At 37.6% G+C, this 25,101-nt stretch overlaps 1 protein-coding gene across 3 annotated transcripts; it reads left to right on the top strand.

The window, feature by feature from the left end:
- The first annotated feature begins 2,839 nt into the window (after positions 1-2,839).
- LOC121317426 (myotubularin-related protein 9) lies at positions 2,840-23,283 on the top strand. Of its 3 annotated transcripts, XM_041253347.1 has the most exons (11): positions 2,840-2,912; positions 3,777-4,049; positions 4,530-4,638; positions 4,742-4,867; positions 5,465-5,638; positions 8,632-8,849; positions 9,115-9,276; positions 9,827-9,968; positions 11,217-11,437; positions 15,235-15,386; positions 21,584-23,283. In XM_041253347.1, the coding sequence occupies exons 2-11, from the start codon at positions 3,868-3,870 to the stop codon at positions 21,745-21,747; spliced, it is 1,650 nt and encodes a 549-aa protein (XP_041109281.1). In that variant the 5' UTR covers positions 2,840-2,912; positions 3,777-3,867; the 3' UTR covers positions 21,748-23,283. The 3 variants fall into 3 exon arrangements, with proteins under 3 accessions (XP_041109281.1, XP_041109282.1, XP_041109280.1); XM_041253348.1 differs by lacking the exons at positions 2,840-2,912; positions 21,584-23,283 and adding an exon at positions 17,345-18,849 and having other exon boundaries at positions 3,675-4,049; XM_041253346.1 differs by lacking the exon at positions 2,840-2,912 and having other exon boundaries at positions 3,676-4,049.
- The last annotated feature ends 1,818 nt before the right edge of the window (positions 23,284-25,101 follow it).

The raw sequence follows: 25,101 nt of genomic DNA, 5'->3' as shown, positions 1-25,101 counted from the left end.
TGTATTGAATCACAAAAGGACAGTCCTGCATCTCCAGCCAAGCCCCAGCCATTGTTCACTGTATTTTTCACATACCTCTTTATACACGAAGATACTCTCCCAATCACTCGTTTTATCACCAAACTCCTCAATAATGAGATCCAAGTCATTATTTTATTACTATAACATCTCAAAAAGCTCTGCAAATGTCTGTGATATTCTTTGAGCGTTGGAAGCAGAAGCAGCTATCTTCTTTATGTCTGTGTTATCTCAGTGGTGAAAACCTGCAAGTTTGTCCGAGAACTCTCGGAAATACTGAGCAGCAGGCCAGAAATAAACCCACCATGGATCTTGGATTTTATGGAACCCACAGTGATCTCCAGCCCGTTAAATAGCAATGGGGAATGCACTGAATACACCGAAACTTTTGACAATGGTGATGCTGGGTCAGTCATGAATGGTAAGTATTTCTACATTGTACAGCTTTCATTAAAACGTTAAAACTTGTACTCTCTTGCACTCGCTCTCTGTGTGTGTGTGTGTGTGTGTGTGTGTGTGTGTGTGTGTGTGTGTGTATATATATATATATATATATATATATATATATATATATATATATATATATATATACACACACACACACACATTTCAAATTGTAGCTAAGATTGTAAATCTCAATATTGATAAATTATGCACATGATGTTGCATATTCAGTCACGTTCTTGTTTGCTGCATTTACGCATGATCCAACACGATCGCTTCTTTCCACAGTAACCGACTGCACTGTCAACACACGCCTTTTTTGTATCATATGCAGTAGGTACAGTACCAACAGTGTTGCAAAAAATAAGATTGCCATACTTATGTCTGCAAATTTCCCAGTTCAATCTCTTATGTTGACTTTCAGGAATGCGGTGTTTACGTCACTGTTTACAATCCCGACAAGCACTTCGCCACAATTTAGGCTTCCTTTTCAGCCACATATGTGAATGCACTCAAGATCCCTAAAACCTCAATTGTGAGCGGAAATTTTGAGGCGGCCCAAGGCCGACTCACTAAGTGTGAACGGGGTGAAGCTGGTCTAAATTTCAACCGGCCCAAGGCCGCCTTCTCATTTTTCAAGCGTTCACACATGAGATAAGGGCCCTGGGACGGCCTAAACCGCAAGTGTGAACGGGGTGATAGTGAGCCTCTCTGAGCTATAAAAAATAAACACATAAATAAGTGTCTCCCCAGTTACTAAAACAATATCACAAACTGAAAATCCTATATGCTGCAAAAAAATTAATAAAAAAGAAGGGGTTTGTTCAATATAGAGCAGTATGAGTTTCAGAAGTATTAATTAAGAGAGTACAAATGTAAGCAACTAAAATATGTTTTGTTGTCCTGTTAACTTTCTTATTTTAGTGGGTTATATGTAACTTTATAATTGCTGCTTTTGTATTATTATGTGTATACTGTTATTTGAATGGTCTGATTGTTGCAGCTGCATGTGTGACATGCTACACAAATGTGTTGTGGTGTGTTCATTTTTCTGCTGTGTACTGTACAGTGTTTGCGATACTTTGTATAAAAAGCGCTATATAAACGCAATAAATAAATAAAGAAAAAAAAAACTAATTGAGCTTCCTCTGAAAAAACTCTACGGGTTTAGATACTAAGGTATGGTGTCTTGTTTCGAGATGCCGGCGTTGCTTGCAGGGCAGCATGCAGCGGTTTGCCATTCTTTCACCGCATAAAACATACTGAGGCTCGGTGCACTGCTGGACCCGCTCCATGTAAAGCCCAGTTTTAAATATGTTTCGTCATATTTGAGGCTTCTGCGTTTTTCTGGAACCACAGCTGCTGTCCTCACTTTGGCTTTCGTTGTACGTTTTTCTCCCTTTGTCACGAAACGGCCCATTTTCTCATTATAGCTGTTTCTCGCTGTAAGCGCGCTTCTGATACTGTTTTTAAGTTTACTTGGGGTGGTGGGGAGGGGGGAAACACGCAATGTACGTGTGACGTTTCACAGTTGCTAAGGAACATTAGCACCTTAAACAAAAGCTTTTGAGTTATTTTATTTTAGTTATTTTTAAATGTAATATATCACTTTTTTTTTTTTTTCAAATCACCCAACCTCCGGATAAGAAAAAAATGACACACCTTCTGCGCCTTCCAGTAGTACCGACTTGGATGAAAATATCCCAGCTGTTTTAGAAGGCGAAGCTGACGCCAAAGCGTAACATTAACGAAAGGTGTGAGCTGGACTTTGCCGTTATTTTTGGTTCAGCAATTATTCATTCATTCATTCATTCATTCATTCATTATCAAATGCTAGTAATGGCAACGTACACGTAAACGTCCCATTTTGTTTTTACACTTTAAATTGTGCATTTTCATCCGCATCTGTAATGGCTTATTATGGGTTAGTCCTCATTATCAGTCTAACTTGTTCTACTTGTTCAAGTCAGCTAAACTAATTTTCAGGATTAGTTTTTTGGCACGCTGCAGTCATGACTAGTAAAGAGGTGCAGGACTTGCTCGACCTCATTTTAATCCACTTGATGCGGACTATGTCACAAGTACACCGCAATCGGCCCAATGTGACCCATAAAGCTGGTGAAACACAAGAACCATGTGTGTTCAGAAAAATAATCACCATCAGAAACACAGATTTTACTCTATTTAACGTCCGACGTATCTGATCAAATACATTTAATAAGTCACATGCCTACGAAAAGCAATACATATAAAAACAATAAAAGCATACAAAACCATTATCACAAAACCAATCTCACTTTTGCGTCTGACATTAACTGCACCACACCCCACCCCCAGGCCTTATAACCTTTGGGTTGCCGGAACTCTGTTTGTCCTGTTTTTTTTTTTTCTTGGACATTTATTGTCGCACTTCCGCATTCTGTGAGGGGGAGGAAGAGGAGTATGAGAAGGTATCTCAGGCTTTATTGTGTGCTCGTTTGTTAAATTAACAAAATACAAGAACATATTCACTGATTTAAAATGTAGTATTACTGAAGTACGTAAATGGTCTCTTTACAAAAAAATAAAACATAAATAAAATAATTCACAGTGACACAGCTTGATAAATACGTTACCGAGCTCAAGGAAAAAATGCAGAGTGAATAAATACATGTAAAAAAAAAACATACTTCCAATTTTCGTGAATATTATATAAAGTGAATAATAAATCAAGCTTTTAAATAGTCAAGTTCTTTTTCGTATTTCATTTGTGGTATGAAATACTTCGCCGCAGTTGTCGATCTAATTCTGACGATTAATCACGATTGTTTTATTTAATCAACTATCAAGCCAATGACCCTGAAACATTGTTCCTCATGACTAGTTCCGCTAGTAACACTTTATATATGCGTTTCATTGTGTGTTGTTATAGGGGGTGTCATGTTGACAGATTGTCATGCATAGCGAAGACGGCTACTGAGCATTAATTAGAATTGCAGTAGTCGTTAGTGAGTATCTTACATGGCCAACCAGACTAAACTTTTTTTAATTTGGGATGCTGCAATCGTAGACGTGACTCACAAGCTAGTTCTCCACTTGTGTTTTGTAATATAATGCAAAGGTTGCTAACATTTTGGTCAGTTTAATATATTTACAAACTCCTTATCTCTGATTGTGCAATACAGTGGGTGGGTACACCCTGTCTCTAGATCTTAACATTGAGTCTTGTTTAAGCTGCAGTCTGAGTAACACTGTCGTTTGTGCTTTTTGGTTGTCAGCCAGTACTGCAGGACCTGTACAGTTTCTAATAATGCACTGTTTTGTTTTTGTTTAAGCTGCTTCAGTGAAATAGCATCCCCTCCTTCATGTTTACGTGTTTACATTAAGAAGACCCCTCCACTACCCTCGGTATAGCAGATTGTAAGGATGGAATTTGCTGAGTTGATAAAGACCCCACGGGTGGATAATGTTGTCCTGCATCGGCCCTTCATGCCAAGGGTGGAGGGGACACTCTGTCTAACCGGCCACCACCTCATTCTCTCCTCTCGACAGGACAGCAATGAGGAGCTGTGGCTGCTGCACTCCAACATAGACTCAATTGAGAAGAGGTCAGTCTCTCCTAGATTGCCTTTACATGGGATTTATCTACCCTTTCATTGTTATCTTGCTTTTAATTTTTTATATTTGTCAGTGTTCTCATGAAGACACTGAGCAGGATGTTTTTCAAATATGTTTTCTTTTATTGTGAAATGAATTTTATTATTACTATATGTGCTACCACTGAGCGTTAAGAGTGATGTACAGTATGAAGGTTCTCGTTACCACATTATCTTTGGATTCAAATACAATTCCACCAAGGACCACGTTTAGCAGAAGACTGGTCTTCGTTAAATTAAAGTTATGCATAGTTATGGTTGTGCAGCCACCATCATTTGGATAAATTCCAGACTAGGAAACAGCTGTTGCCTACATTATTCAAAAGCATTCTCTTAATGTGTCTTTTATGTATTAATGTATATTTTTATATCCCAACTGCAATCATTCATATTTAAGTAGTTCATGCACCTTTCATGTGTATCATGTTGCAGGTTTGTGGGCTCATTGGGAACCGTTATTGTTAAATGTAAAGACCTGAGGATAATTCAGCTGGATATTCCTGGCATGGAAGAATGTTTAAACATTGCAAGTTCTATTGAAGTGAGTAGAGCATTATTTAAGTTGTGTGTGTTATATATACCATATATTTCTGCATTCAGGTACCGGTGTTTAGTTTGTTTTCTGAATAAGGGTGTTTCTTCAGGCACTGTCTACTCTGGATTCAGTCACCCTCATGTACCCCTTCTTCTATCGGCCCATGTTTGAGGTGATTGAGGATGGATGGAATACCTTCCTTCCAGAACAATCATTTAAGCAAATTGAATCATTGGTAAGTTTTATTTAAAATAGTTAAGAAAACAGTATCATTTCAGCAGTTGAATGGTTCAAGTGTTCTCCTTTCAATATTGATTTAAAAAAAAGTTAATTGGCTCTGCTTCTCCCATGCATTTAGACTGATAATTCCATAGCTGAGCAGCCAGATGTCAATTTTATCATGTGCCGCGTTGGCCACTGTGACACATGTCAATACACAAGTTTGTCAAAATTGAGTTCTCTGTATGTAGCCTTCATGTTACATAAAAAAATACTGTGACCTTAATCCATAGCACGGTGAAAAGCACCCATGCACTGTTTCGTCAGAATTGGTTGGGAAACCATTTGGTCAGCAAAAGTACCAGCCCAGGCTTGACTGCAATTTGTATCGTAAAAAAAACAAAAAGGTTTTCAACACAAGAATAATGTGGTAACATATAACGCTAATAGGTAAAACCTTTATTACCTTTTAACTATTTACTAACAACAGAGTTAAAACTGTATTTGTGTAAAGTTATGAAATTGAAAAGTATATTTGAAGAGAAATCCACATTTGGATGCTGGATTTCCATTGCTGGTACAAAGTTGTATAATCCCTGCTTTTTTCCCCTAGACTGACGAGTGGAGATTGAGCTATGTGAATAAGGACTTCAGCGTCTGCCCCTCCTACCCCCCCGTTCTGGCCGTGCCCAAGTCCATTGACGACGAGACAATCCGGAAAGTCGCCACCTTCAGACATGCTGGCCGCTTCCCTGTTCTCAGCTACTACCACAAGAAGAACGGCATGGTGAGAGGGGGTTTCATTTATTTTTTATTAAATGCCAAACCCATATACACTTGTCTTGTGCAATTAAGGAAAAAGGAACTTTACATTTAATAATATTTTCCCATTTGGGAACAGGACTTGAAATCTTGTTCCAATTTTGTCTGTATTATATAATTTAGATTTAAAGGTGCAGGGCCCCATACAGGTTATTCTTTGTTCATATTTTTGATATTATTGCATATGCATGTTGTCTCTTTTAAAAGCTGGGACAAAAATTGAACTCATGAACACATTTATACTTGGCTCCACAAACATGGTTAATTGTTAATCCCAGGCTGGGTGTTGCTGTGCTTGAGTGCATTCATAAATTCATGTCATATAATAAGATGCATAAAATTATACGAGTTATCCTCGGCCTTTCATCAATTTAGGATGAGGATTCAAAAAATTATATTAAAAACACATTTGCAAAACAAAAATGTAAAGTTACCCCTAACCTTTGACCTCACCTTTGACCATTCACAGAAAATATTACCTTCCTGCACACTTTATATGAGGAGCTGAAACTTTGACCTATCTGTGACATTTCTTTCAGATATTAGTTTTTCAAAGGTCAAACTTTACTTTTTTTATTTAGCAAATTGGTGTTATATTAAAAACACGTCAGGTTGATTACAGGTTGGGTGTCCAAAATCTACTACAATTTGACCATGGGGGGTAGGGTTTTAAATCTAAACAATCTGGGGAGATTTGTATTGAAATGGCTCTAGAACAACACAGTTCTGCCAGATGCATTGTTGTGCTGCAGAGTAATTTGTTGTTTAAATTCAAGGTTCTGTTCTACAGTTTCCATGGCTACCCCAGTATTGTATGTGTCCGATTGTTGTTGATGGTGTTGTAATAACATCAGCAGCTAGGTCTGTATGTCTTGGAGGCACCAACATTTTCAATGTATTCAAACCATGCAACGCCAACACAAATTCACATCACATACCATTTATTTTAAACAAACATTTTATTTATTAAAAAAAAAAAACACAGCAACATTATAGCTCAATACCAGAACATACATTAAAATAATTATAGTAACTTTAATAAGTTATATGTATAGCTCATAAACAAACAGATGTACATACATACATGCATACATACATACATACACAAGGAGCGGTTCTGGAAATAGTTAATGTGGATTGCTGTGCCTTTTCACTGTGGCTGATTTGTGGCAGACAGGACCTGCAGTGTTTATTTTATGCCACTTGCTTATTGAGTAAAGTCTAACAGCTTACGCATTGATCAGCTGATCAATCATACAGCTCTCCGCGCCTCTCTCACCTCCACTTTTTTCGCTCACAGTAGCCATTTTCTCACTCCCTTTTTTTTAAATTCACTATGGTACACACTAGTGTCACCCATTTCTGTTTGTTGACTAGACATTTTATTTAGATGAACCCATGATAACGGTCCTAAACAGAAATGTTTTGAACAGATTACTGCAGGCACAAAGCAGCTGCTTCTTTAGTCATATTCTTCAGCTTGGACACCAAACCAGAAGGGCGAATGCAACTAACATAACAGATAAAACATTCACTGTCCAGTGGTCCTCAAAGTCATGCCCGCGAAGCCAGGCCATCGTGCCCATGGCAGCTGTTCTTAAATTATGGGTCGTGATCTCATTTCTTAATAATAACGCAGCTTCTCCTGATTGAGCCCAAGAAAAGTTTATACTCTGTTTATTTCTATCTATCTATCTATCTATCTATCTATCTATATCTATCTATCTATCTACTCTGTACTGCAGCTACCAATCTCTGCTATAACCGAGGAGTTTAAGTGTGCCAAAGTCCGACTGGAAATTACATTTGTAGATTCACATGACAGATGTGTAAGGGAGACAGCACCTGTATTGAAAACTAGAAGAAAATGGACGGCAAAGAAAGCTGTGGAAGATGCTAAGGCTGCCCTTCGAATCGGAGATATTATGGGGAAAGTTCAGCATGGAAAAGGAGGTTTTGGTCTCGGTTCAGCTCCTACCACATGGTACAAGGCAACCCCAGCTCAACAGAGGAAGCTGGTAATCAATGAGGTGCAAAAGCAGGAGGAAAGGATCAGGTGTGTAAAGGCCATTTCCCAGGCCAAGAAGGGAGAATGGATGAGATGGGAGAGTGTGGAACACCGCAAGATAGTCTGGCAAGACCTGTGGACAATGGAACAGAGCAGGATCAGTTTCCTCATCAGATTAGCATATGATGTTCTCCCATCACCACAGAACCTAAACCTCTGGGTGGGTGAGGATCCCTCATGTCCTTTGTGGTCATCACCTGCAACATTAAGGCACATTTTGACAGGATGTAAGTGGGTTTTAGCCAAGGACGGTGTACTTGGCGCCATAACCAGGTGCTGTGATGTTTGGCCTTAGCATTGGAAGACAAGTGTAATCTGACCAATAAGTTGTCACCAGTTCCATCAAAACATTACACACAAAAGACAATATTCCTCCGTCCAGGAGAGCAACCACCAAGAAAGATTTGGATGGGGATCTCAAGCACAATAGAAAGAAAGCAACACTGATGTACAGGTAAGTAAGCTGGGCTGAGCTGAGTGGGGGATGGAGCTCAATCCAGACGGTTGTCATGCTGATGCGCTGGGGAGACCGCACTGGGTTGATCCCCAGAGCCAACATCGCAGCCGTTGTGTGTGCTGATGTGCTGGGGAGGCAAAATGAGCTGATCCCTGGAGCCAGCATTACACTTCAGCAATCAACACCAGACAGAAGGCTATCTACATCATCAGATGTAGTTTAACTCAAATGGACAGTTACATTTTCTGCATCTATCTAGAAGATCACTTGTTTAATTTTGATTAAACTTGCTATGGACTTTAGTGGAAGCAGAGGTGCCCTAATTCTGTCAAGTTTCTATAGCCATGGTAGGGGGTGTTTGTCACTGACATACATTTTATATAGTATAAGTGTCCAGTTTCCTGGTCCTGACCCTAATCCAATATACTTACAGGTCATGATGCGGAGTGGGCAGCCTCTCACCGGCAGCAATGGACGGCGCTGTAAAGAGGATGAGAAACTGATTAATGCCACACTGAGGGCAGGAAAGCGTGGCTACATCATCGACACCCGCTCAATTAACGTAGCGCAGCAGGCCAAAGCCAGGGGAGGGGGCTTTGAACTGGAGGCCCATTACCCGCAGTGGAGGAGGATCCACAAGACGATTGAAAGGTAAACCGCCCGCTCTTTGTGTGCATGTGAGGTTAATTGTACATTGGGTTTTTCCCATTTGTAGTGTCATCAAGCCAACAAGTCTGTATGTCCTATGAGGCAGCACAGAGGTTGAATACACTATGTTGTGACACAAGGGTGCTGCTTGATTTTCATTTCTTGCAAAAAAAAAAAAAAAAGTTTTAATTTATTTGCTGCATTTAGTGGGTATATCATGCAGGTAATGGTAATGTAACAGACTTGCTTGACTCCTCCCACCCCCCAGGTCTAACATTCTACAGGAGAGCTTGATTAAGCTAGTAGAAGCCTGTAATGACCAGTCTCACAATATGGACCGCTGGCTTAGCAAGTTGGAGGCCTCCAGTTGGCTGACCAACATCAAGGAAATACTCACCACAGCTTGTCTGGCTGCACAGTGCATTGACAGGTAAAGACATGGCAAGCCGCCAGTTTAATAAGACATTGTTCTGTCAGCAGATAAACAAGACCAATATGTCCAGTCACTCTAGTGCCACAGATATAGAAGCCTTAATAAATATGTTTGATAAAGACATTTTTTTTCAATTTGACTTGTTTTTAAGTTTCAAGTTCAAAATACATATTTGTACTTACTTTTTTAAATTTTTTATTGTGTTTTATTGATGCTCTATTTGGATGCTTGTTTAGTGGTTAAAGAAAAGGGCTTGTAACCAGGTGGTCCCCGGTTCAAATCCCAGCTCACTCACTGACTCACTGATAAAGGCATCTGCTAAATAATAATAAGAAGAAGAGTTTTATTAATAATAAATTCCAAAAATAAGAATCAGTTTAGAATATAGTCTTGAAATGGATTGGAATCCTTTCGATTTGTTTTGCTAAAAAAAAAAAAAAAAAAAAAAAGCTAGATGTGCGCAAGAAGTGGGCTTCTTGAGAGTAGTGTGATCTCTGTGTACATAGTATGCGTGTTCTGCCTCTTAGTATTTCTGCTACTGTTTTAGGGAGGGTGCCTCGGTGCTGGTCCATGGAACTGAGGGGACAGACTCCACACTGCAGGTGACCTCACTGGCACAGATCATTCTCGATCCGACCAGCAGGACAATCCACGGCTTTGAGTCTCTTGTGGAGAGAGAGTGGCTACAGGTAAGTGCAAGCCATGCGTAATCCTTCTACATGGTTTAAGGAAACTGGTCGCTTGCAGCATGTGGATTAACATACACCTCCTAACACATTTCAAATAAAATAATCTACAGCAGTTCTAGTGTAGTGTAACCATTAGCTGTATTGCTTAGTATTCAAGCAATTCCTAAAATTCAGTATACAACAGAACCTGTCATATCCAATTTAATTGGTTTCAGGGCTCTGTCGGACTTGTGAAAGTATTATATCTCAGAGGAAGGCTTTATTAATGTCGGGGCATTATAAATGAACATTATCAGGTACATCAGTGTCTAAAACACAAAGGTACAGTGCTGTACTATCCAAAGAGCATCTGTGAAAATGAAGGCAATGCCAAGCTAATCCATCAGCTTTTTTTGTACCATAACTGCATGTTAACCTGAGACAGAAATTACGTTTAGAAAAAAAAACAACAACAAAGCACACCCACTAACTGGCTGTGGAGGTCGGCAACAGCTTTTCAGCTTTTTAACAGTACAGTAATTCTATTAATCCGTTGCTTTTTTTTTTTTAATTGAACATAGTCAGACTCTGCAGTTTGTTTGTTTTAAATTAAGTGACAGCATGGAAAAGGTGCAGCTGAATTCATTCTGTCCTGCCAAGAGCTGAGTTTACTGAATGTGGTCTGTACCACAGTTTTTGCAGAATGTGGAACCTCACAAATACCATCGTGGTTGTCACAACCCTTACACAATCAGAGGCATTGAGTATAAAGCACCTTGTCATGAGACACCCTCTTATTCACAGTCATTGTCTCAGACTTTTTGTGTCGTATTTGCCCTCGGCATCACATTCAAAATCTGGCTCGGGTCCAGCAAGTAATATTCAATTTGTTCTTTCAGTCCTGGTACTGGGAGCAGAGCCAGCACTGTACCTTTTTTGAATTTTTCAGTTTTTCGGTTTTTCAGTGGAAAGATTTTTCTGTGCCCAATTACCGTTCTTGGAATCAGCGTCTTTTTCAGGGTGAAAAGTCGAGCGAGAAGAAATGCCTTTTTAATTAATTTTGAGGCATGTTATATTGTGCTGTGCTGTTTATTTTTTGTATTATGTTGGTACCTCCATATGCCACAACAATGTGATTATTGAAAATGTTTTTTTTTTTTTTTTTTTTTTTTTTTTTTTTTAAACCAGGTTGAACTAGAACCTTTTTATTGTTTTCTTGGGTCTATGTTTTTCATTTGAAGCGTTTTTGTATTTCTTGTTTTTCTGCAGGCAGGACACCCATTCCAGCAGCGCTGTTCCCAGTCTGCCTACTCCAACAGCAAGCCCAAGTGGGAGGCGCCTGTTTTCCTGCTCTTCCTGGACTGTGTCTGGCAGATCTTGCGCCAGTTCCCATGCTCCTTCCAGTTCAATGAGCACTTCCTCATCTTTCTCTTTGAGCATACCTATGCCTCCCAGTTCGGCACCTTTTTGGGGAACAATACCTTTGAGCGGTCAGTACTCTCCCTCGCACTCAGACAAACACTCATAAATTTCTCCTAAGATAAGAGGCTGAAAACCATTCTGTAGTTTTGTATGGTTCTGAATTGAATGCCATGTCAAACGTCCAGTAGACACAAGAGTCTGACGTGGCCTGGTAAAAACACGAAACACTTAAATGCATCAGTGCCTGTATACAGTCACATTAGGTTATTTTTATTGAATTATATCGTGGACATAGAGAACAACCCCTTATTCATCTAGTTCTTAAAATTAACTAGTAATACAAGATGATATTTTTCTTGTTCTGTGGAGTGGCTGCATACGTAGTAGTATATATTCAAGTACTAGAACATCAGGCTTCAATTCCAGCTGCCACTGGGACCAAGTTGAAAGCACTTTGAAATCAGTCATTTTGCTTTCCATTGGCATCAGTTTAAACTCCACCAGCCTGAGTTGGTATTGCGTGCCGACACAAAAACATGATACATATAGGTGATATTTGACTTGATTTGTAAAACCTATGGGACCTGTTGCAGCCCCAGTTTGATATAGAGCAGTGGTTTTCAAACTGGGGTACGCGAGATAAATCCTGTAATGGCAGACAACAGATTTTTATTTATTTATTTATTTATCTATCTATCTATCAGATTGTAGTACTTTGCGACTTAGCAATTCAGCTAACAATGCTGAATCTCCTTTCAAATAAAACCACAGCCGTACTAGTGTACGTTTCCTTTCTCTTGGGCGAGGTTAACTATAAACACTCAACCGGCTTCTGACAGTGAGCAAGCGTTGAGCACACGTATGGCTAAATTACCTATTTAAATAGCAATGCAGTGGTTCTGCAGTCTGTAGGCTAAAAAGAAAAAAAAAATCGTTGTACGATGTTGCTGCTTTTAAAAAATGTGTAGTATTTACTAGGTATGTTTGCTTTCTGGAGTTTAAATGTTCAGTGTTTGTAGTTTAGTTTAATCAGTTCAGTGTGTTTTATCTAAGTTTATGTTTTTAAAGAACAGTATTATTGAGTTTAGCAGGCAGCTGTGCCGCCCTACTTAGACAGTGAAATCACTGTGCTGGAGCTGGAGCATACACAACTGTGTTATCTTTACTTGCAATGCTTTATATGTTTTTTGATGAATTCATTGAAGAACTCATTTGTCGAGTAATTGCATTAGCCTACGCATGTACGCCGCTAATTATTAGGCTAATAAAAGCAAAAAGCACGGTATTATTATTATTATTATTATTATTATTATTATTATTATTACAAAAATGGAATCGCAGATTTTAAGAAATAAATAATAAAAATCAATCCCTAATTCCTGGATTGGGAAGTGTCTGAAACTGGATTCCCTACTCCAGACCTGTTGAGTGTCATATCATATAGCGAGTGCCCATCAACAAGCTGTCTGTCAGATGATTAACATGAACAACGACTGCACTAAACACTAACATATAAGCATTTTGCTAAAAGTCATTTTTGACTGCATGATATAAATGTCACCTTTCTACTTTTTAATCAAATTTAGTTTTTGGAAATATTCACTTCAAAACAATGTGCTTTTTCTGGCTGGATTCGATACTGTATAAGACACACATAGCATTTTAAATGTCCAGCTCAAATGTTCAAACCTTAACATTCGATTTAAATAAATTAAACAAAAACACACATTTTAATGTGTTATTCAGTATTCACATAGTTCTGCATGCTACCAGATTTGTTAAAAAGATGCCTGTATTTGTACATTTTAAATAGTTTTTTATGCAAAATGCCCCATCTGTTTTCTTTTGACTTTTGTTGAGAATTGCTTACTGATTTTGTTTTAAATTAGAACCCTAGTTCTGCTTTCAAACACATAACCTCTTTTTGGACTCGTTTTGCCACTTATTGGACTGGATTGTGAAATAATTTTACATAGCATTTTTAGTTTTAATTTTATTTAAATTAGTTTAACAGCAGTTTTCCATAATTGGCTCTAGCCCCTCCTCCTTCCCTGTGCCTTCTGAGTCAGCAAATAGAGTCCTGTTTATTTTTATTTTTTTAATGACCCACTTACATTTTTTTGTAACTTGAAGGCCTATTCGTTCATTTTAAAATACAGAATAACATAACCCTGTCTAGGGGCTGCATTGTTTACTAATCAGGGTTTTGTTTTACTGAAATCTGTGATAAAAAAGCAGGCACATCCATCACATTGGTAGGCAAGCATTTAAATATATATATATATATATATATATATATATATATATATATATATATATATATATATATATATATATATATATATATATATATATTCAGTTAACATCAGTAAGTACTTAAGCCTAGTAATTAGAAAATACAATTGTTTTCTGTTTTCTTATGTATATTATGACCCTATCTCAGATGGGTGTATGCGGTAGACTAGATTTTTTGGAAAGGGGTATGGGGCCTAAAAAGTTTGAAAACCACTGATATAGAGGTAATATTGAGTTGTACAGGTGCAGATAGAAGCATGACTTCAAACATTCAAGTGTAGAATTACTGAAGGGCCAGTGTAGTTAAAAAAAATAAACACCAGTTTTCCACCTGGCAAATTAGCAAAAAAATTAGTTCATGGCTCAGGGCATTGAAGTTGCTGAAATCTCTCACTTTTGTTGTTGGGAATTTGAAGACTGAGATGCTGAAAAGGTATAGGACATATAATGACATCATTGGATCTAAAGTTTACTGTCGTTGAAGTTAGTGTACTTCACTAGTCTTTGTGGGTACATTTAAGTAGCGGGCTAGTAACCCTTAACAGTGTTTTGGGTTTTTTAATTCTTTTTTTAGTTGAAGTTGTCAGTGAAACCGGTTGTGTGTCAGAATCACAATTAAACCATGTAAAATAGTAAATTGAAAATAAGCGTGTTCTAAAGCTATCTCGATGACCCCTTGCCTGGTGGAGCAGCCTGCTCTCGAGTTTCTGAAGATTCACTCAGTTAAAGATTCAGTCATTTGTGATGACCGGTTTATGAAAGGGTGTCGCGTGAACTTTCTGAGACCTCATGAACTCACTGACCCACAGTACTCGTCACTTATCTACTCTCAACTTGGGACAAAATGAATAAGCCAGCGATGAAAGGCTACTCTTATTGATCAATTACGTTAATGTCCTTATCTAAAACTAGCTTGTGCCGTGTTTCATAGAGAGCAGAGGGAGAAAGGTTTATTTTTTTCTTCTAAACATTGCAGTTTATCCAGTTCATGCTTCCTCCTGCAACAGTGGTGATACTCTAATTGAAATTGAAAGTGGAAACAGAAAACCAGCCTTGTTGCAAGAGGTAGCGTGATCTGGATGCACTGCAATTTTTTTTTTTTTTTATTAAATTGGTGAACACGTCTGAATAAAATGTTATGAAAAATATACTGTGGGATTAAGAAGAAAAAAGAGAGACAGCAGTATATTTAAATATAATACTGTGATGTAGACAACATGGGGGACAGCAAAGGTAACACAATGCATTTCTTGTAAACTTTGCAGGGTGTTGTGTAACACTGTTTAACATTACATTACTTCACTGATATGTTGTTTATACTACTAGAGCTTTCTGCCTGTTTTAGTGGTGATATCAGTGTTATAAGAATTGAGATGATTTAAAAGATTACAGCTTGTACTTCCACTTTGTTATACTGTCCATTTTTGTTTTCAATACTCAAATCAGTTGAATGTCGAAATGATTTTTTAACTGTATCTCTCCACAGTGTTTTTTAAAAACATAGTATGTGAAGTAGCAGATTTAACTTTACCAGTTTTCTGATCCCTCAATTTGTGTGCTGTATCTGCAGGGGAAAGCTGAAGTTGCCACAGAAGACAGTGTCGCTGTGGTCCTGGGTGAACCGGCCCCAGGACATGGAAAGGTTTCTAAACCCCCTGTTTGAAGCCAACAGCCTGGTCATCTGGCCCTCCGTTTCCCCACAGAGTCTGCTGCTTTGGGAGGGTAAAAACTTCTATTCTTATTTAGGTTTACTTCAGATTTGTTGGGGTACGCTCAAATTTTGTGAGTTTATATATATATATATATATATATAATATATATATATTATAATATATATAGTATATATATATCTAAATATATATATATATATATATATATATTATAAAATCTCATACACAGTGCCTATAGAAAGTCTACACCCCCTTTCAAAATTTTCATCTTTTGTTGCCTTATAGCCTGGAATTTAAAATGCATTAAAAAAAATATATATTTTTTTATATATACATTTCTTTTCATTTATCTACACATCCTACCCTACAACTTCCAAGTGAAAAAAATATACTAGAAATTTGTAGAAAATTAAATAAAAATAAAAACTGAAATAGCTTGGTTGGATAAGTGTCCATCCCCCTTGTAATAGCGATCCTAAATTAGCTCAGGTGTAACCAGTCGCCTTCAGAATTACACACCAAGTTAATTCATATGATTTCAGGATAAATTCAGCAGTTCCTGTAGGTTCCCTCTGCTGGGTGGTGCATTTCAAAGCAAAGACTCAACTGTGAGCACCAAGGCGCTTTCAAAAGAACTCTGTTGTTGAAAGGCCCAGATCAGGGGATGGATATAAAAAAATATGAAAGGCCTTGAATATCCCTTGTCGCATGGTTAAAACAATTATTAAGAAGTAGAAGGTGTATGGCACCACCAAGACCCTGCCTAGATCAGGCCATCCCTCCAAACTGGATGACCGAGCAAGGAGGAGACTGATCAGAGAGGCTACCAAGAAGCCAATGGCAACTTTGCAAGAGCTACAGGTTTTTATGGCCAAGACTGGTGGAAGTGTGCATGTGACAACAATATACCAAGCACTGCACAAATCTGGCCTGTGTGGTAGGGTGGCAAGAAGGAAGTCATTATTCAAGAAAGCCCACCTTGAATCCCATTTTGAAGTATGCAAAAAAACAATAGGGAGATTCTGTAGCATTGTGGCAAAAAGTTTTGTGGTCTGATGTAACTTAAATTGTACTTTTTGGCCTAAATGCAAAGCATTGTTTGGTGCAAACCCAACACAGCACATCACCCAAAGAACACCATCCCTACTGTGAAGCATGGTGGTGGATGTTTCTCATCGGCAGGGACTGGGGCACTTGTCAGGATAGAAGGGAAAATGAATGGAGCAAAGTACAGAGAAGTCCTTGAGGAAAACCTGCTGCCCTCTGGAAGAAAGCTGAAACTGGGATGAAAGTTCATCTTTCAGCATGACAACAACCCAGATCACACAGCCAAAGCTACACTGGAGTGGCTAAGGAACACAAAGATAAATGTCTTTGAGAGGCCTAGTCAGAGCCGTGACCAATATTCAATCGAAGTATGGTCAAATATTGCCAAATTTAGGTGTGCAAAGTTGGTAGAGACCTATCCCAACAGACTCACAGTTGTAATTGCTGCCAAAGGTGCTTCCACCAAGTATTAACTCAGGGGGTGGATACTTATCCAATTATGACCTTTCAGTTTTGTATTTTAATATATAATTTTTTTCTTAATAAAACCTTTTTCCCCTTTAACAGTGTGGAGTATGGTGTGTAGATAGGGGTGTAGACTTTCTATAGGCACTGTATATGTGTGTGTGTATATATATATATATATATATATATATATATATATATATATATATATATATATATATATATATATATATATATATATATATATATAATATCCCTTACGTACCACATAGTACTAAATAGGTAATTTTCTACCACTTTACTGCTTTATACTGCTCCAGAAGTTAGAAATTGTGTTTCTCTGTACTAAAAGTTCTACTTAAGTCAATTCGGCCTAATTTTTCAGCCACTTTTAAACTAATATGAAGTCCACCATTCTGACTGAGACACCTTATAAGTGTGTGCAACAGGGGTAAGCGTCCAGTCACTGGCTTCACGGGTGCGTACGTGTGTTTGCAGGAGAGAGCTGGACGATCCGCCTGTGACGTGCTGCCAGCTGGGTTTGGTTTACAGAGATTGCTTGGCTGTGGATCTTTGACTGGCTGGTGGGCGCGTCCCAGCGGTGTGTCTCGCTATGTAAAAGGAGCCCCTGACACACCCCTGTGCCAAGAGCCAGGACAAAATAAGTCTGCACTACAGAACAAAGAAAGCCTTGGTGGAGTGTTGCGGTAAGCAAGCAAAGAAAGCTCAAAACCGCTGATCACCATGTGTGGAACCGGGAGCAGGGTTTTTAACCTGATTCACTGGAAAAGGAGCACGCATTAGTTTTTAAATCCCTCTTAAAAACTTGCAGTTAGGAAGTGTGTCAGTGGGACCTCCTTTTTATTTGGAGTAGCATCGCCACTACATGTCAACCTTTCATCTTGCATAGCTGCTTTTACACAGTGTTTTGTTTTTGCATTTTATTTATTTTTTGGTACACTTGTGTGTTCGCCTGTGGCGGTCACAACTAAAGTCCTGAGGGCCTGAGCTGTATTTCAACATCAACCTCCGTGTCTCCAGTTTTGTCTGTGAGTCATCCACCCCTACGCTGTGAGAGGGAGATTTAAGGAAATAAGGAGCTAAATCAAGCAGACAAACATTTTCTTCAAAATGTTCTTTTCACCTCCTGGAATCACAAACAGAGTGTCATTTTTAAATGTACCAAAAGATCAGATTGTTTGTTTGTCTACTGGTGAGACCAGGTGTAACTAACTCATTTGAACCAGGTCATATCACAAATTGTATTTTGTCTGTCTTGTTTTATTATATTTGAATTGTCATTGTGCTGTTTGAATGTTTGCAGGAACGGAATAGTCTGCTGAGTGTCAGAAGAATGTGTGCATTATGCGGCTACAAGTTAAACTTGGAAGCAGCATAGTGCATCTCAGAGGCTAAGGACACTGTGTATTTTAAATAGTGTATTCCCCTTGAGTAAATCTACACCTCTTGATAAATGTGTGTGGAGTCTTTTACCCTTGACCTAGTAGGTGGCACAATTTTAATTTTTGTATCAACAAATGACAGACAAATTCTGAAGAATTTCTCTATCAAATGTATATTTCAGCTTCAGCAGGGTTTGTTTAGAATTGCCCCAGGACTGCATGAATTTACTCAAACCCCTCAAATGACAGTGAATGTAAACTTCAAGAGAACAGGATAGTAAAGCTGAAGCAGATTATATTAGTGTTTTAAAAAAATAAAAAAATCAAAGCTTAGAAATAAAATCTGAAGCCTTGGTTGTCACCATTTCTTTTTAACCAAAATATGATTTAAAGAAACAAACATTTCAGCCCAAGTAAAAAAAAAAAAAAAAAAGGTATGTAAATGTTGAAGCTGACCTTGAATATAAGCAACCAATAGAGGGTTCATTGGGTGTAAATGATAACCCATTGTTTGAATTACCCCCAGCTTACAATTGCCCCACTTCCTCGTATATAACTGTGACAGGGTACTCCCTGCCCCTGTGTGTATTCTGTGTTATTTTTGTATTATATTAATAATAATAATAATAATAATAATAATAATAATAATAATAATAATAATGTATTTTTTGTTAAAAACAAGGTATTATTTATTGATGTTTAGTTTGTCAGGGAAGGAGTAAAAACCTTCCTTGCCAGAAGTACTCCTGTTGAATGTGGCTGTCTTCACACTGGCTAATTGATTGCCAGTTTGAGGACAGCAACATCAATATAAAAATCTGCAGCTTTGGTGAAATGAGAGACACAAGTCAGGAGTGAAATGAAATAATATAAATAACAATTGCTACCCGTTTGTTTGGTTTTGTCTGTCTGTTTATTTTGACTGCCATGCCGTTTTATTCTATCTATGGTGTTTAGTTTTGTTCAAACCTTTTATTGGTTTATTATTAAACATTTCCTGGACTGACATCACCCACAAGCCATCTGGGTCACTGAAATTGCTGGCAGGCTTGCCTACATCCACCTGCCGATTTTGTGGTGTAAATTAAAACAAAAATAAAAAACACCAGCAGAAATTCAGTTGTGTGTGGTAACTTTCGACATGATTTCTGGTCTAGCCAGACGGAGCCTGGGACTTTAGTTTCTTGGTAGGTCACATTTCTACTTTTTAAAAACGTCATCAGGCCACCTGCCCTTGACATTTACATTTAGGAGCCATGGTAACTAACTGATCCCGATCCAGGCTAGCACTTAAAGCCCACTAGAAGATTTTATATTCTGCTTTATGTTGTAGAGTTAGTAAATGGAGTATTCCCTAACAATAGAACTGTTTTGAAACCTTGACAACACCTGTGTGCACATGGTATTCCAGTGGTAGAATTTAAACTGGGAAGTATCTGGCTGGTCTACAGGTTGTGGTATAGTCTACATCAGCCACGGAAACTATTGCAAAACCTAACCTATGTAAAGGGGTTTGGTAGGACCTTCCTCAATTAGGCAAGGTATGAGCAGATTAAACTCAAAATCTGCAAAATGTATTGGTCATCAAACCTGTAATGCCAGACCCTGTGTACAGGCGTAGCTGAATCTGAGCAGTACATGTTTGTCCTCTTGGAAGGAACAGCTAGTCTGGTATGAAAGGAATCGGAGTTGTCTGGCCCTTACCTCCAGGCTTGTCAGGGCAAGGTCATGTCAACTTTTTCAGATCTACCTTTTCTGGGTACACCAGACAGTAACAGAGTTTGGTTCAAGTGAATTTAAATGCAAATGCAAATACAAATGTGTGCACCTCAGTTTAATTTAAATGCAAATGTAGAGATTTCACAAATGCAACTGCAGATGCTAATAATTTGTAAACAAATTCAAAATAAGGTGTATATTTCTTGATTGCATTTATGTGCCAGTGCAAATGTATTTGCATTTAAATGCAAATGCACTTGCACTTGAAGCCAACCCTGGTGTATAGCATGATGTTATTAGGCATCCTCAGAATTTCACCTTGCGGTCCAGCATTACTCCTCGTTCACATGTGATTTCAGTTACAAATTGTTCAGGGTTGAGGCCCTTTCAGAGCCCATGTGAAAATGGCAATCAAATGTATGCAAAATAACCACTGGATTAACAGTCTACTTGAGCCATATTTGTTCAGGATTTCACCAAGATAGATTGCTATAAAATATAACTAATATGGAAAAAATAATTTCTAAAATAACAATGTTTGACAAAACAAATTAATAACAGTAGGTACATTTTAATAGACCCTTTGTACTACTTTGTTTTAGCTGTTAATTTACCACATCTGGTGTAGTGTTTGTTGAAATTGAGTACATTTCACCAGGACAGGAGTACGAGCTCTGCAGCCTTTGACACAGCACAAATGCTATTTTGTCTTACCAAGTTCACTTCCTTTTTTAACCAAAGAGACAGCTGCTGAAAAGCTGAATTTGTGAAGTAGTTTGAAAAGAAATTAATTAAAAATGATGACAAAATAAATGATTTAAACCTTTAATGCAAAAAATACCAGACATTGTGTATCCGTCTATCATAATATAGTGGCATGTTAATGTGTAACAAGTACAATATTAATCGTTCAAATTTTGTTTGAAATGCTATATTTAAATATTACATTGGCACAAGGAACTACTGCTGATTTTGGATGATAACAAAGCATTTGACTGAAAGTGTTCTTTTATATGTGGAATATATGCACTGGACTGTACCTATGTGGATTCTCCAACAGTGATATCAGGTATATAGATACAGGTGATTGATTTGTCTTAAAAGTTCATGTGACCCGAGTACTGCCAGGCGGAACGAGACGTGAGTGAATGAGAAACTAAAAGCTTAAGCAATTGCTACGTGTGCCGATCGTACACCAGCACGATAATTGTTTTGTTTAGTTTTGTATCTGTTTTGTTTGTTTAGGCGACTGTGCTGTTTATTTTATGTTTTGATTATTTATAATTAAAGCGTGCCACTGCACTTTTCATACCCCAGTTCTGTCCATTCTACTCTCTTCCAGGTCTGACCACAAAGCCAGCCTGGTCACAGGCTGAAATACAGAGCTCCCATTGTAATGCTGCATTTGCAGCTCCTTGCGATGCTTGACATCAAATGTGGCTTTAAACAAAAAAAAAAAAAAAAAAAAAAAATTAAATTTGAAGTAACAGTATAAGAAACTTAAGTTTTACCAACAATCTAGTCTGCTTTTCAGTGCATTTCGGTCCTGTTCATTTTAATGTATTTTAATATATTGTATAATGATTTGTTCCCTTTGGTTACTGGTTTCCTGCAGGTGTGTTCCTGCGCTGGAACCGCAGTTCCAAGTGCCTGGATGAAGCGTATGAAGAGATGATCCACATCATTGAGTACAACAAGGAGTTGCAGAGCAAGGTGAACACACTTCGCAGGCAGCTGGCTGAACTAGAGACTGAGGATGTCCAACTGGAGACCCCATAAACCATGACACACAAGCTCTCAGTTCTTCATTTAAATTACACTAGGATCTCCCCCTTCCCCTTACAAAACACTAGAATCACAGAGATGCACAGGGACTTCCTTCCAGCAAGAAAGAGGTTGAGCAGCCATTCCTCAGTCCATGAAATTTAAAATAACAAAGAATTTATGTTCTCCTCTCAGTTAGAAGACAGGTAGAATAGATTTGTAATAATTAAGGAAATGCAGTGTGTGACCCTGAGCAGATCTCTTTCCTTGTGTCTCCAAATTCAGAACTAAATAAGAATAAAATCCATAAAAAAATAGTTTGTGGAGAATATATTAATAGATTTCTAAATGAAGCTAACAGCTAATAAACATTATAGTTCTTCATGTTGTGTGCAACACTGGCTAGTGGTTGTTTTGGGGGTGTGGCAGTACAGTATGATAAGCCTTGGGGTTAGAAAGTCCATTTGCACATGAAACATATGTGATAAGGAAACTGGTAGAGTGAACTAACATAACAAGGTGGTCAAGCTGTACTCTTTACAAATGTTACAAATTCAAATTGATTTAGCTTGTTTCCATTTTAAAGAATAAGGGTACAGAAAATACATTTTATTATAGTTTCACCTTTGACTTTGGATTCTGCATGAACTAACATTGTAGGAATTGGAAAGTGATGTAGATGATGAGATGCGTTGCAGTTGGAACGAGGCGTTTTCTTGTAAGACCAGTTACGAACACACTTTTACACATTGGTTGGAATTCACAGCTGCCATACGAGTACAAAAAATCCAAAACATGAATGAAGGTTCTGCCCACATTTAAATGGTTTAAATTGGAGCTCATTTTAAGGTGTTTATAAAACACTCCAGTTATTGTATCTGAGCACAGGTGTGCAAACACTGATTTTGTTAACAACTTGCCGCTATACTCGATTGCTTTCAGTTTGAATGTAAAACTGAAACAGGTTGATGGGCAGTAAAGTCATCTTGGGAGCAAGCATTTAAGCTTCCCAGTTCATTCATTAATTTGTGAAAGATGTATTCACTTTTATTTCAGATGACTTGACATTAAGCTGAACATGCATCACTTTGGTTCTCCCCATTTAGAAATCATTACAAAGTGCTTTTTAAGAACTGTCTAAGAAATAAATACCCTAAGATGTTGTCATCCTATTTGCATTGTGTAATGAGGTGATAGGAGGTAATCCCTAATGTTCTAAAGCTGATTCTTTTTGTTTTGTTTGTTTTTACCGTATTTATTTATGCATCTAACTCAACTGGACATGTGGCCATTCTACACCAATCTTCTTTTTTAAGTCTTGATTTAAAGTCACTGTATTTCAGTAATTGATGTTTGTGTAATTGGGAGCACTGTAGAATAGACTCATCTGTCACAGTATATAATTAACATTTGTGTCTTAAGAATATTTAATAGAAATATGCTTGGGAATGTATTTTGATGTTGCTGTTTTAAACTTGTGTGTTTTCTGTTATGTGTTGTAACAGCGCTAAAGCACTAAAATGTACTGTGCAATAAATTGTCACCAAATGAGACTTTTTTCAGTTTGTTAAATCAGAAAAGCACACATACTGAAGATAACTGTTACAATTTTTTTTTCCCCCGACATGCGATGAGTTTGGCTTCTAAACAATAGTTAAATATATCTAATAAAAAAATTGCAATGAAAATCCAGTATCTTAAAGTTATTATACAAATATACTGGTACAGAACAGGATCTGGGAGGTGACGGGTGAGCCACTCGCTGTGTGACCTCATGCAAGTATAAAAGAGCATTTTATTTCCACACCATTTGGGTAAACTGGGAAGGGAAAGAATGTGTCAGATGTCAAAGTGAATATGAGAAAGGGAGTGAGTGATGAATCCAATTTGCTTAAAAAAATTAAAAACAGACCGGACATTTCCATCAGTGGATTTAGGAAATTTGTAATTTGTGATGTGATCAGAAACTCTGAGGCTGTATAAACTGTGCCTACTACTGTGGTACCTGTAGGTTAAGCAGTTTTGTGTGTGTGTTTATTTATTGATTTATTTATTATTATTTTAGAAGGGGTTAATTAAGTAGCAGCCAAAATAGTTCATGTAAGACTTGTTAGAAAATCTGTAACAATGGTGTAAATTTGCTTTGGATTGTTATTGTCGATACGTGTAGATCCTACTATCCGCTGTGCAGGTATAGCAAAGTCCCTAAACAATGTTAAAAAAAATTAGTTCTGCACTGTATAAAAAAGTTAATTTTGCCAGTGTTTGGTAGTCTATTAACCAGTTTTAAATTTAAAGCATTTTAGTTTTGGCTTTATTGTTTGTTTTCACACATGCAGTACTGTCCTACAATCTAGACAATGTGGGGAAGCTATAAAAAAAGGCCAACAAGATGCGAGGGTATATTGTGAAAAGTGCTGAATTTAAATCAAGGAAAGTAATGTTAAAACTGTGCGTGCATTAGTAAGACCTTATCTTGAATATTGTATTCATTTCTGGTCACCTCACTACAAAAAGGATATTGCTGCTGTAGAAAGAGTGCAAAGATGAGCGACCAGAATTATTCCGGGTTTAAAAGGCATGTCATATGCAGACCGACTAAAAGAATTGAATCTATTTAGTCTTTAACAAAGAAGACTACGTGGCGACCTGATTCAAGCATTCAGAATTCTAAAAGGTATTGACGATGTTGATCCAAGGGACTTTTTCGACCTGAAAAAAGAAACAAGGACCAGGGGTCACAAATGGAGATTAGACAAAGGGGCATTCAGAACAGAAAATAGGAGGCACTTTTTTACACAGAGAATTGTGAGTCTGGAACCAATTCCCCAGTAATGTTGTTGAAGCTGACACCCTGGGATCATTCAAGAAGTTGCTTGATGAGATTCTGGGATCAATAAGCTACTAACAACCAAACGAGCAAGATGGGCCAAATGGCCTCCTCTCGTTTATAAACTTTCTTATGTACTACATCATACTGTGATCATTGCACTGTGTTATGTTAATGAACCAGAGCTAAGTTTTAAAACCAAGTGTTAGCAAATGCCTATCGTTAAAGTATACTGCAGTTAGTAATCCTTTCCAGTTACTGAGATCTTAAAGTTGAAGGGCCATGTAAGAACGATAAATGCTGTAAACTAATTACTGTAAATGATACTGTTTTAGCAGACATATTTCATTAAGTAAACATGTTTTTAAATTAAAAGTAGAAATAAAAAACGTGCTAAGTGATAAATGCCAATGCAAAAACAGTCAAAATCTACCAAGGTAGCAAATCTGGAAATGTAATACCAGCCAAAATGTCCAGTTATACGGTCATTATTTGCTTAAAGGATTTTCACTATCTTATTAGAAATGTGTTTAGTACTG

Source organism: Polyodon spathula, chromosome 6 (assembly GCF_017654505.1).
Source record: "Polyodon spathula isolate WHYD16114869_AA chromosome 6, ASM1765450v1, whole genome shotgun sequence".
NCBI lineage: Eukaryota > Metazoa > Chordata > Actinopteri > Acipenseriformes > Polyodontidae > Polyodon > Polyodon spathula.
This window is presented reverse-complemented; position numbering and strand designations above follow the sequence as displayed.